At 43.3% G+C, this 13,755-nt stretch overlaps 1 protein-coding gene across 2 annotated transcripts in view; it reads right to left on the bottom strand.

The window, feature by feature from the left end:
* Positions 1 to 2,951: 2,951 nt before the first annotated feature.
* Positions 2,952 to 13,755, bottom strand: part of SLC24A2 (solute carrier family 24 member 2) — a 251,500-nt gene continuing 240,696 nt past the window's right edge. For both annotated transcript variants that reach the window (XM_044265595.1, XM_044265596.1), the window contains one exon: positions 2,952 to 12,172. In XM_044265595.1, coding sequence (XP_044121530.1) covers positions 11,923 to 12,172 — 250 coding nt within the window. In that variant the 3' untranslated portion in view covers positions 2,952 to 11,922. The remainder of the gene's footprint in view (positions 12,173 to 13,755) is intronic.

The following is a 13,755-nucleotide window of genomic DNA, read 5'->3' as shown; positions in this document are numbered from 1 at the left end:
ATCAAACTAATGAAAGTTGCCTGAAATCAGCACTGGTGAAATTAGCATTAATGTCATTGTGACGAAAATATTTACATTCTCAAACATAGATCAAAAATACCATTGGGGCAGTAAACATCACTGGGTTGAACTGATGCTGAAATGTCTGTGCCTTTTCCCTAAATATAAAGCAGCTCCTAAATAAACCCTTGTCGCTGAGAAGTGGGATTCATTCTGGAAGGAAGATGAGAGCAAGCACGGATTTTAAGCTTTCCTTAATGTTGACTGTTTGCCCTCAGTCCTTAAGTTATCCTGATAGAGAAAAAGACCTTTAAATCTTCCTCTGGGGAGAAACCCAGCTACGAGGACAATGCCTATGGACGTTCTTGAAAGAGGTCCCCTTGGAGCATGATTTGGGGGATGTGCTATTCTATGGCTGTGGGTTGCAGAAAATCCTTCAAGAAAATGGTCAAGTTTTGCCCAGGGAGAGACCCAGAAACACAAGAGAGGCAGACACCTTAGAACCATTTTACCATGGACGGTAAAATGCCCATCCATGTGGAATGCACTGAGGGAGGGTCCCAAAGTGCAGCCTCAGCAGTTTCTGTTCACATGGAGACCATTTAAAAATTGAGGCCGAATGTACTTTCCCTGCTTGAATTTGTACCTTTGCACTGCTGTGGACGGGGGACTGGATACGTGTGTGTGTGTGTGTGTGTGTGTGTGTGTGTGTGTGTGTGTAGGGGGGAGAGAGAGAGAGAGAGAGGGAGACTGCACATGAGTGAGCTGAAAAGGCAACATTGGCTGAAGTGCTTCTACCCTGATGTTGCAGACTGAATTCTATTTGACAGAACTGTAGTGGTTCTGGAGCACAGGCGATTTTACGCCCCCCACCCCTGGGTACATTTGCCAACGTCTGGAAACATTTTTTTTGTTCCTTGAAACCTGAACTTAATGGATAAAAGTCAGGGATATGCTAAACACCCCATAATGCATAGGACAGCACCCACCAACAGATAATCTTCCAGCCCCAGATGTCCACGGTGCCAAGGCTGAGAAATCCTGTGATGGAGACGCCAAACTCACTCGTTCAGTTGCAGCTGGCATGCATGTACTTTGTTATGGAGAAGTGTAAGTTTAGGAAATGCCCAAAGAGGCCCAACACTTGATTGACTTTGGTGTTTTCACCCTGCCTCGTGGCTTGTGCGGCCCATAACTCTAAGTCCTGGGACTTGGGTGATTATGTAGCTCATGGAGAAGGTGACAAGTGATCTTTATAAGCTCGAATTTGGGTAATGGAAGGACTCAGATTTAGTTTAATATTCTGACACTGTGTGATCTTGGTCATGTTATTGAACCACGCTGGGCCTCCCATTTCTATTTGTAAAATGGGAATAAAATGGCACCCAACTCAGTGAGTTGTTATGAGGATTAAATGAAATGTATACAAAGTATTTAGCATTAGTGCACACACATTGTTGTTAATAAAATGTTTGGATTTGTGGTCAGGGCAGACAAGAAAGTTATGAACAGAATGAAGAATCCAACCAAGCAATGAAGAGATTAGGAGACTCTAACCCAGAGGTACAGAAAAACTGGCGGAAACTAAAAAAAACTGCAAAATTCACCTACTCAAATGAGGAGACAAAGCTTTGAAAGAGATTTCAAGTTAAAGAAAAGTAATGGGGGGCGCCTGGGTGGCTCAGTGGGTTAAAGCCTCTGCCTTTGACTCGGGTGGTGATCCCAGGGTCCTGGAATCAGGCCCCGAGTCGGGCTCTCTGCTCAGCGGGGAGCCTGCTTCCTCCTCTCTCTCTGCCTGCCTCTCTGTCTATCAAATAAATAAATAAAATCTTAAAAAAAATAAAAAGTAATGGTAATGATGCTCGTTGGATTGCAACATTAAACTCCAGCGGAGAGGCTGGGGCTTGGCGAGGACGAGGCTGTCCATGAATATGAAACAGGATGTGACTCACAGTCTGAGCACTCTGTGACTACTGTTGGCTCCTGTAGGGTCATCTTGAATGTAGGGATCATGGGTCATGTTCTGGGATCCACACAACCCATGATAAATAACAGTACTGTGACTCAGGCTCAGTCATCGCATCCTCACAGAGATGGCAGATCTGCTCGTTTGTCAGTAAGGTGATACGGAAATATAGCGATAATAAAGTAAATCGAATTGATAACACTGACATTATGGTGCGGTGTAGGAATAACTTTTATAATCATTGGGATGTTTGGTGAGTATTTGTGTTTTAAGATATTCTACACAAATCTGGCATATCAGTAATCAGATTAAAGTTTGAAATGTGTAATTGATATAGTCTCATGATATTCATTTTAAAGACATAGTAGATTTTTATTGTTGGTAAATAGTATTTAAATGTAGGTGAAAACCTGGTTTATGATATTTTGTTTGATATATTAGATTAAGAAGAATTGCCGACGTGCATAGGGAAGATGTTGTTTTTTTTTAGGTTTGTCATGCTTTTGGAATATTTCAGAAAATTGGGTATGTTAACTGTGTAACATTTAAAAAGTGCCCGAGGGAATTTAATTCACAAGTGAGGTTAATTATTTAGAGTTTAATCTTTTAAATTTATCAGTTACTTGAGTATAATCCAAGAAGTCAGTGACTGTGAAATTTTATTTTTATGTAAAATATCAGATTTATAACAAGACTTCTAAACTGAGTTTAAAGGCTTAGAGAACACTAGGCTTTTAAATTTACAATTTCAGTATATTTAATTAATAAAAATCTAATTGTTCGTATAGTCCTTTCTATGTATGAGGGTCTATCAGACATTTAAGAGCTCAAATGACATAAGTAAGCATTCAGTAGTTATAATGAATATAAGTACTGCTTGCCTTTTTGTTCCCTTGAATCCCTGCAATGAAATGTCTACGACTGTCTGTTTCTTGAGACCTGAGGGTCCTGATTAGCTGACGTCAAGGATTATTCAAAAAACAACTTTTTTTTAGAGTCAATAATTTTATTACTATTATTTTTCACACCGAGGAGACTTAGTTACATAAAGTGATATTCTATGAGTTGATTACCAGTAGTAAAAGCACAAAGGTGCGAAAAGTGTAACAGGAACACAGTGAAGAAACAAACGCCCTTTATCAAGTGAAGTTCATGGGACAGAAACATATTACTGCAAACAGCCTATGTACAAATAAATATAGCCTTCTATGTACAGACATATTCACAGAGAATAAACTGACGCAAAACCTCCATACAGCTGTCATCCAGTGAAAACTGCGCGTAATAAACAAAACACACAGAAAGTGACAAAAATAATCCGGAAGTGCATCGTTTGGATTCTTGTTGGGGGTAAAGATAGGGGTTAAAATGCTTCTTTAAAATGGAGGCAAACAGAGGAAGCAGGGGATGACATTGATCCCTAAAAAGATCCTTTACAAAAATGGCATTCTGAGATTTTTAATGTAACCTGTCCAAAAAAGGGTTTAGGTGCTCTAGGGCAAATGGCTACATTCGGGTCGGTGTCAATCACATTCTGTCTGTTTTACCAATATGCGAAGAACAAAAGTATAATTTATCTTTTCTCTAGGGCTAGAAGCAACTGCATTAATCCAGGAAGGAGCTTTGCTGTTCCAATTTGCAATGGCTCTTTGAGACTGCAGATTGCTTGGAGATAGAAGCTCTTGCTTCTGGAGCTTCTTCACACTCGAGGAAGGAAATGCACCGCAATACTGACAAATAGAGGTCCAGCCATTTCTCCTGGGCTAGACTGCAGGGCACAAATACGGACTTTGCGTGCAGTGCCCAACAGGGCTGTATGTTAACAGAGACTCCCTTTTCTGGATGGAGAGTCTCTGTCCTTTGGAGAAAGTCTTCAGACCACAAAACAGTCCCCAACAAGAACATCACTGGCTCTTGGTCTAGACCCTCTATCTTAGGGCAAAGAGATATTTAAGCATCAAATGGATGGGGTCGTTCAATTTAATGTACATGTTTATATTAATTATTTAGGCACCCAGTTGTGGTGAATATTTCTAGGCTATTAAATGCTTTCTGGTCATTCTTTTAGCTTTCCCTCAAATTACACAGAAAGTTGTGATCAAGGGAAATATTAAAGTTTTTAGTTGTGGGGACCTTTGTGTGTATAGCTAAGTAGCCTACCATAGAGGTCAGAACTTGTGTATTTTAGCAGAAACGCAGTGCATTATGAAGTCTATTATTTTCTGTGTCCTCCCAAGGAAGGTTTATAATGTCGGCATAGGAAACTATCGACAAATTGTATATCTACATTTGCCATTTTTATAAGGGAACTTCTTAGGCCCATCCTACATTTACATAAAAACTCAAACAAACCTTAAATTTCCCAAGTATATATTCACTCTCTATATGGGTGAACCTTGCTTTACATAACAAATGGATTCCTGAAAAATAATAAATCTATAATTTAGAAAGAGAAATATTTTCAATATTGTATCAGAACTTGCTATTTAAGGAAACTATGTCACAAGCTACTTTGAAGATGAAGAATGCCTTTGTGAAATGAACAATTTCTTTCATTTTCAGAGTTTTATTGAAGTACACATCCAAAATTTATCAGTAGGTTAGGATTGTCTAGAACAGTAATTGTATGCAATAAAAAATAGAACAGATAAACTCCAATTTACAACAAACAATACAAAACAGGAATGACTCATGACTGCTTATTGACTGACTATATTCAGAAGCCCTGAATATATGTATTATTGGTATTTTATGGCTTTAATTAAGACAATTGTCTCTTATGAAGTACTATAAAGTGCAATATTAAAAAATTAAAAACCCAAAAGGCATCCATCGTCCTTCAGTTTAATCCCGATGAGAAGAATTGGAAATTCATTTAATTAAATGGCAAGGAATTATCTATCCTTACTGCATGCAGGTAATTTGATCCTTAAAATTATTTAATTCAGGGATTCAAGACTTAACTCATTCCTGTGTGTGTGTGTGTGTGTGTGTGACATGATCACTGGTATTCTCTTTCGGTGAGCTGTTTTAAGAACTGTCAGTCCCAAGGCCTTCGCTACTTACGGACCCATCATAAAGGAATATGCAGCCCAGTATGTGAGAACACAGAAGCAAATTCTCATCTCTTTGGGGAACAGTAGCTCAGTTTCCTGGGCCAGGACCCAACCTATAACCAATTCCTACCCAACCTAGCACGCGGGCAAGGAAATGCACGGCAGTACTGGGAGATAAGGAGAGGTCCAATCATTTCTGCTATTTCCTACTGAAGTGAAATACGAATTCCTTTAGGTAAATCCAAGCAGGTAGGGCATCTGAATGATTTCCAGCGGTGTCTCCCCCATTCTGAATTCCTTGTGAGTGTGGAATCATGCGAGTGTGGAATTATGACCTTAAAAATGAAGCTCATGATCTTAACCTCTCTCCCCGGGCCTCACGATCATGCCACATCCAGTGTTCATATTTTTCTCCCCTGGCTAAATGCCTGTTAGGGCTGTTGTATCAAAGCCTACAGGTGCTCAGAAGGCATTTCTGTGGCTCTACTCTTTTATGGTCATGAACTCTGTTCATATTGTAGTAGCAATCAGGAGGGATTTTTTTTCCCCTAAGAAATCACCAATGACACAGAATTGCAGGAGCCCAACACTTTTGAATAGTCACATTAATGAGGAGGTGCAGAAAATGCTCATTGGTCTTGCCAAGTGCAAACAAACCCGGGACTGGTGGTGAGAACCTTGAAGGGGAGTGAATGCTGACTTCACTCTGGACTTGAAAACCAGAAGTGGTGTTAGAAATAAGCAGACTGAGACTCAGAAAGGCTGAGAAGGGAGTGGCCCATAGGAGGAACAATGGCAAGCCAAATGCATCGAGGACAGGCTGAGAAATCCATCAGGACCGGCTGAGAAACGCACTGGCTTCAGCTCAGTGTGTTGGAGAGGAGGTACCGAAGTGATAGGGAACAGAAGATGAATGTGAATTAGCAATGAAGTGTGACTTCCTAAAAGTAAGAGCAACAGAGGGATGCAGATAAAGGGAGCAAAGCATGGGGTTTGCGGTGGTAAGTCAGCCCCGTCCAGAACCGACCCGTATCACGATTAGTCATAAGGCTCTAAGATTCAGGCAAACCCTACAGCACTTAAAATGGCTGAGTAGAGAAGAATGATACAAATTAAGAGGATGAGGAAAAAAGGGCTCTGAAATAAAACTCTAAAGAGATCTTTGATGAAAACAGAGAAAGAGTCACAGAGCGGTGGCTCCCAGCTGTGTCAGGGGTACAAGGTAAAGGGGTATAGTTTTCTGCCCCCTAAAAAAGACATAGGTAGAGTCATCAACTTGTTGGGCTAGGGTTAGCTTGCTGGCTGTTCATGTTAATAGCTGAGGAAACCTGGTTCTGCCAGGAACACCTAAGCCAGGACCCCTCTCTGGTGAAAGAATCGTCCTTCGGCTAAGGGTGATAGGCTGGACGAACTGTCTGAACAGAATTAAACCTTTGGCAAACTCAGTGCAGATTCCATGGCACTCTTCCAGACATAGACCATTCTCTCTCTCTCTCTCTCTCTACTTTTTTTTTTTTTCTTAATTCTTTAAGGTTTTCCAGTCTGTCAGTCATTCATTTAGTGAAAGTGCTCGGGCTTAATTTGGTGCTCTATGCAGTTTCCCTTGTATACTCATTTGAACAGAGGTGTCTCCCCAGCCGTAATTATAGGGTCATTTTTGTCTCTATAAAAACTGGGTGACCTGTGGATTCACTTTATCATTTTTAGCGCTCTCTTGCTGTTTTTAACCAGCAAGATGAAAGACGACCGTAGAATTCAGGTGGTTCTGAGCAAGGCTGGTCCCCTGGGGGGTGGGGGCGTCTAGGTAGGAAGATGTGTTATTTGCATACCAAACACCAGGGCACCTCTGCTCTCTACAGATGCCTCAATTCTCCTGGCAATCACATGCCATAGCCCTTTCTTTCTTCCCAGAAAGAAAGCATACTGGGTGTTTCAAAGTTCCCAGTGAAGGGTGGGGGGAACCAAACAAAAACAAAAACAAAACCCCTAAAAGCAAAACATTGCAATGTTGTAATGATAAGTAATAGAGTGGTGGGAAGTGTCCTTTATTGCTTTTCTTGTTTGTTACATAGTTCAAAGAATGCAAAGCTGTGAAATCAACAAAGATACACAAAGAGAGGCAAGAAGCTAAGCGGAAATAGTGGGGTAGGGGCATATAACCTATCCATCCCAAGGCCTTCTAGAGAAGGGAAGATATTTTCATCTGGGACTCTATGCAGGTTCATATAATTAGTTGAAAAAGCCTGAAATCTGTAATTATTTAAAACTATGCAGGGGATATATATCAGTGTGACACTTGTTTTCTTGGGAATTGTCGTAAAAGGAAATAATTTTTTCCTTTCTTTTCCTTATGCTTCATTCCCCTCCCTCCCCCGCCACTAATTCTCTTTTAATGGCAAAGTCCTTACTTACTAATTAAAGACAATATTGCTGAGGGAGGTTAAGGAGTTGAGGATGTGTCTTTTTAAAAACATTAAGCCACATGCTTATGTGAGATCTGGCTTAGCCAGAATGAGCATTAGCTTCTACATCAAGCCTTCAGGAGATAGCTGATTTCCCCAGAAATCACCCTGAGGACAGTTTCCCTGTATTTCTTCTGGAATAGACCTGTCACTTCTAATATGGGCACTTAATTACTAGAGTAACAATCTGTCCCGGTGCAAGGAAGCATGGCATCCTTGTAATTGTGTATATGTGTGTTGGCAAGTGCAGGGAAGAAAGCATACTGAAGTTTCTGGAAATGCTTGTATTCAGATAGGTCATCAGACTCCTACCACATATTCCAACCCAGCAATCTCAGCTGAACAGGGAGCGGAAGTCCCCTTTTCTCCAGCTGTGTCTCTGGCCGGCAGCTCTAGCTGCTGTGATTTGCTTGGTCAGCTTTCTGTTAAGGTGGACTGGGGGTGGGGGTGGGGCTCTTCCCTTTATGGCTCATCGCCCATCTCCCTGTTTCGGGGTTTAAGAGCTGTGAGCGTTAGTGGGGAGTCTGCCAACTTTCTCCCTGCTCAGGAAGGGATGTACATTAATATTCTCAAATGTCTCATCAGTGAGGCAGCTGTGTTTTGCTGAAAGGACTGCAAAGCACCTGATTCATGCCTTTCCTAGAAAATAAATTATAATGGCCCCTGTCAGGGGGCACCTGTTAGAAGCCTTACAAAGCATATTCCCTGACTATGAATCAGTGCCTGCCTCTTTATATAATCTTCTGGGCCCGCTTTAGGATACTCTGCCTCATCTGCCAAATTGACAAACAGCCTTACGCCTTGGTCTGTGCATGTGTTCTGTGGCTTCCTGATCTGGGCTCAGCGTAGGTCCTAGAAGACTGCCCAGATGCCATCTCACCACCAGCTTCAGTGCTTCAGGAACTAGTCAGGTTCAGAAGGCAGCGGGACCCAGCACGAGCATTTCCAGATGCAATTTAGAATGTTCTACTTGGGCATTCCCGGTTTGAGCCAGCTTGCTCTCCTGTGCGGGGGCTGCCTATGGATGGCCACAGGGGAGGTGTCAGCAAGCAAGACCTGCTTGGTTTGCTGGGGCTGACTGAACCCTCTGGGCAAGGCTTGCTTGTTTTAGGTTGAGACGCAAGAAGATGGTTCTAGAATTTTTGATATTTATACACCCTGCTACAAGAAAGAGAAGAATTTCTGCAGTCTAGGCTTTTCTGTTGTGTAGTAGTTGTATAGTCTCTGCCTATAGGTCAGCACTGAGGCTACAGCTGGCCATTTCCATAACTCCACTCTTGGAGTGGGGAAGTATAAGGAGTGAGGCCATACTATGTGGCTTAGTGTGAATACACGCCCAGAACAAACCTTAAGAGATCAGAAAGAGATGTTCCCTTACATTGGTGGTGTGTGTGACTTTTCTCTTCCTTCATCATGACAAATTTGATGTGCCCTGCTTTTGAATCCTGAAGGTGACAGGTCAGAGGGTGATGATGTAGCGTGTGTACATACAGATCTGGTATAAGGATATATTTATACATGTATATATACAGGCATGCAGGGAAAGTGCTAGAGATGACCTGCTCAGGAAAGTTTGTTCTTGAATTAGAATTGTTAGAGATTTGAAGGCTTTTCAAGATCCACTGTTGCATTCTACACACCACTCTCTGGACTTAGTGGAGCCCAACACATGACCTTATAGACCCATCCTGAGGACAGCAGTGAACAGGGAAGGGGACTGCCTACCAGGCAGGCAGGGGACACGGCTGTTGTACATCGTGCTCAATGCTCCTCACAGGGAACAGAATAGGCTCATAAATCCTGTCTCCTTAAGGGCGACTTTTAAGAGCCACAGCATTTCCTGGGACGTGGAGCTCTCGAGGCAAGTGGAATGCTCTGTGGCCGCTTGGATGGGTCTTCACTGTGAGCTGGGAATGGCTGGGAAGGAGTGCGGGGGCGGGGAAGCAGGTGCTGGAACAAGAACCGGGCTACGGTGGGCCTCCCGAATCCTTTTGGGTTTCATGAAGTTGGTCTGAGGCTGAGATAACGTCATCTATCCACACCTTCCCTAGGGTAACAGACCAGCCAATAATACATACTCATGCAGTAACCCAGTTTGCTCCCCTTCAAGTAAAGCGTGGGGGTGGGGTGGGGGAACCACTGCAGGATCCGACAAGAAGTTCACTTATTCATTCTCTTTCCCTCTAAGGAAGCAGCACAAATTCTTGCCTCAATACAACACCCTGCCCTTGATGAAGATGCGGTCAGCCTTTTCTCCCTCAACTGACCACCGACTTTGCAAAGCGGGGGTGGGGGGGCTTGCCTCCGCTGTGGCAGCCATCTTGCTCCTCTATTTTCCCAGAGGTCCTCCGCGCCCGGAAGTGCCTTCTGCTGGCGGGGGAGGAGCGGACCCGCGCTGCCTGTACTGCCCTGCGCTTTGGAGGGAGCTGGGGTCTTGTGGAAGGAATACTGAGCTTGATCTGGGGCTGTTAGGTCTCCTTACCTTGCTCTCTGTGAGTTGCGCCTCCTCTCTCCCCATGTGAGGAGGTCCGTGCCCACAACAGACTCACAGCGTCATCAGGGATACAATAGACTGGAGACATGTCGTAGAGTTGCCCGTATGGGGCATGGGCCGCCTAGGTTGGAAGGTGGGGGCCGAATAATGGGCCATCCTCTGTTTACTTTTTCAGCTGATTGAAAGGAAAGCATGACTTGGGGGAATGAGAAACACTAATTTTTCATCAATTGACTTCGCCTCCCCCTCCCCTCCCGTGAGGTTTTTTATTTTCTATGGACACAGACCTGAGAAATCATACAAGATATTAAACAGAATTGGGGGGGGGTATGAATGAAATGAAAATGTCACAGGAATGCTGAGCAAAATCAAGAGATCAAAACCCTGGAGTGACTGGGTTGAGGAAGAAGCATGAAGAAGTCTTCAGTGACCTCTACGCTTGAAAGAATCCCATATGGGGTCCCTGTGGAAGGAGAGACACAGATTTTGCATGTGCCTTAACCAAATCCTGGTCCTGGCACCACTAGGCAGAGGACTCAGAAACCTTCCTGAGTGTGCTGAGTGTGCAAATGCCTTTCCAAACATCTCTAAGCTACCTTAATCCAAGCAATATTGATCAGAATCAGTTTAGTTCTATTGGTGGAATAATGATTTCTTTAGATACTGAAGCCCTTTATGAACCACATTGGAAGATGCTTTAAAGAACTGCATACGCCCTTATATTCCCATTAGGTGGCAAGTTTCACTGAGCCCCTCTACTCGATGGTGTTTCTTATTACATATGGCAGGCTCTCTTGGCAGGCATTTGGATTATATGTGAGCCCTTAGCATCAAAATACGCCTAAATGACAATCAGAGCTAGACTTGCCCCCCCACCCCCCCTTTTTGGATGATAATGAGACATGCATTAGAACAATATAGGTTCAGTTTATATAGTCTCATTGTCCTAGAAGAACACTAATTTGGTTTGCAGTTATATTTTCTACTTGCATGCTAGGGCAATATATTAAAAAATTTTCAAAAACTCCTAACCCTGGTCACCTCTCCCCTGCCTCTCCCCACCCCAAAGCAATATCCACTCAGTCTGGGTTTTATGTCTGTCTGTCCCAAGTAACCCCAGGGGTTTTGATCAGTGTACCCCAGCAGGGGTGGGCAGATAGTCTTCACTGATTGGCTGGTGGGAATATTTTCAAGGTCTCATCTCAGGGTCCCTACAGACCCTCTCCACCAAGCCCTCCCTCCTGCAACATATTTCTCTAAAATATCCGCCTTATCAGGCAGGATCCCAATAAGTCCAAGGTAGGCTGAAGGTCACAGCAATGATTCTGTTAGTTTACCTCTTGCACTTAAGAGGTCAAGCTCAGACTGAAGGTTGATGCCCCTCTTCAAATAGGTGCTATAAATATACTAGAGCTATCCCTGAAAAGATGCATTTGTATTTATATATATATATATGTGATGATTTTATATATATATATAAAATTTTTCTTTTTCTTTGTATACAGGTACGTATTACTCTATAGGTATGAAAGGAGAGGTATAATACAGCAACAGGCAGGGGTATGTTCATGTGCATCTATTTATAATTTGTATATTTTGTACGTATATAGAGAGAGAACCTCTGTCATTGTTTGCATCATTACAACAAATGTACCTCCGACCAGCGAGGAGTACCTGTCAGTGGTGAAATGGAGAGAAGCCCCAAATGGACGGTTCTTGCATGGTCTTTTGTGTGGAGCTGTTTCAGTAGGCAAAGTTGGCAGCAGCTTGTGAAATGAGTGGGCCCAGTGTGAATCCATCCATCCTCAAATCCACCAAGGAGGGACGCTCTGAAATGCCCATGGCTGTGTGTGCCAGCTGCCTCCTCTGGAGAGGTCAAGGAGCCTAGAACCCAGGGCGGGGAGGGACCATCCATGCTGTTAGTTCAAGATATGGCTTTTCCTACTAAATGGAGACAGGGCACACAAGAATTCTGTCTTCTAGGAGGACGCTGATCACCAGGAACACAAAGTAGAGGCCGAACATGATGAAGCCCAGCACTTTGTTCATCCGCCATTTGCAGAGAGCAATGGAGAGGATGACGAAGAGCAGCATGATGAAGAGGAGGACGATGGCACAGAAGAGGCCATTGCTGCTGACAGCCACTGGTTGGAACCTGTGAATGATGGTGTACAGGAGCCAGGGCAGCGGGAGCCTGTGAGGGATAGACAGGGGATCAGTCAGACATGTTGAAGAAGCCATACGGCATAGTGTCAGCTTCTTGGAATCTGTAATCTGAGGAGGGTGTCTGGTTAGGTTCACTATGACTGGTGTGAGGCCGGCCCAGGAAATCACATAAGGAAGTCAGGTGACCTTCAAAAACCTTTATCTATTTCCCGACTGAATTAGGGAAAAGAGAGGATTCATTCTAGAGTTGAGTAAGAGCAAAGCTGTGACCACTGCAGGTGATTTTATTATTTATTTAAAAATTAAAATTTTTTTATTTATTTAAAGTTTGATTTATTTTAGAGAGAGAGAGTGAGTGGGGGGTTAGGGCAGAGAGAGAGGGAGAGAGAGTCTTAAGCAGACCACACACGGAGTGTGGAGCCTGCCACGGGGCTCAGTCTCAGGACTCCGAGATCACGACTTGAGTCGAAATCAAGAGTCCCACGTTTAATCCACTGTACCACTTAGGTGCCTCTATTTACTTATTTTTAGAGAAAGAGAGACAGCGAGCATAAGTGGGGGAAGGGGCAATGGGGGAGAGAGAGGGAAAGGGAATCTCAAGCTCAGAGCTTGGCGTACGCTTGACCCCAAGACCCTGAGGTCATGACCTGAGCCAAAACCAAGAGTGAGACGCTTCTCCGACTGAGCCACCCTCGTACTCCAAAAGACTAGTATGACCACAGCTGATTTCTGAGTGTGATTTGAAATAATTGTGTTTCTTTCTTACCCTAAAAAGGTGAACTGGAAGATCTGTACAGGACTGGAGAAGGAACAGACAAATGGAGAAAAGGCATAGAAACTGGTGGTGAAAATGGCAACATTATATTTAGGGATGGAGACAAGGAATAGTAATGACTTAATTAATTAACAATCTACCAGGCAGTGAAAACAAATGATACATGATTTAGCTGACTGAGATTTATTTTGGAAAAGATGGGACAACCTTTTGACTTAAAATTTGTCTTCCTGAAAAATTTGAGGAAGACAGTATCTTACATTTGTGATGTGATTTTTAAAAAAATTTTATTACATATTTTTATACCTCCTCTGTCCCTTTGCATTTGACTTCTAAAAATCTGGTTACATCTTTTATTTTCTATCTAGAGTGGCGATTCTGGAAGACATCAGAAAAGCCAACTGTCAGGTGCACCCTGGGAGTGAGTTAGGACTCTGAACGAGAGGAAAATAGCGGACAACACATGACCCACGTGGCCTATGCATCTCCAGGTGCCTGAGTGAGACGCAGGGCTATCCATTGAGCCTAATGATGGAACGTTGGCTGGGGAAACATGGACACAGCCGCCAAGCTGGATGAGGCTTCTGCAAGGTCTTAGCCTTTGGCTAAGGGAGATTCTGTTTTGGTCTGACCTCAGAGAAATGAAAGAAGAGGTGCTTTTTTTTTTTTTAATATTATTTATTTATTTATTTGACAGAGAGAGATCACAAATAGACAGAGAGGCAGGCAGAGAGAGAGAGGCAGGGAGCCCGATGCGGGACTCAATCCCAGGACCCTGAGATCATGACCTGAGCCGAAGGCAGCGGCTTAACCCACCGAGCCACCCAGGCGCCCAA

Source organism: Neovison vison, chromosome 9, assembly GCF_020171115.1.
Source record: "Neovison vison isolate M4711 chromosome 9, ASM_NN_V1, whole genome shotgun sequence".
In the NCBI taxonomy this organism is placed as follows: Eukaryota; Metazoa; Chordata; class Mammalia; order Carnivora; family Mustelidae; genus Neogale; species Neogale vison.
This window is presented reverse-complemented; position numbering and strand designations above follow the sequence as displayed.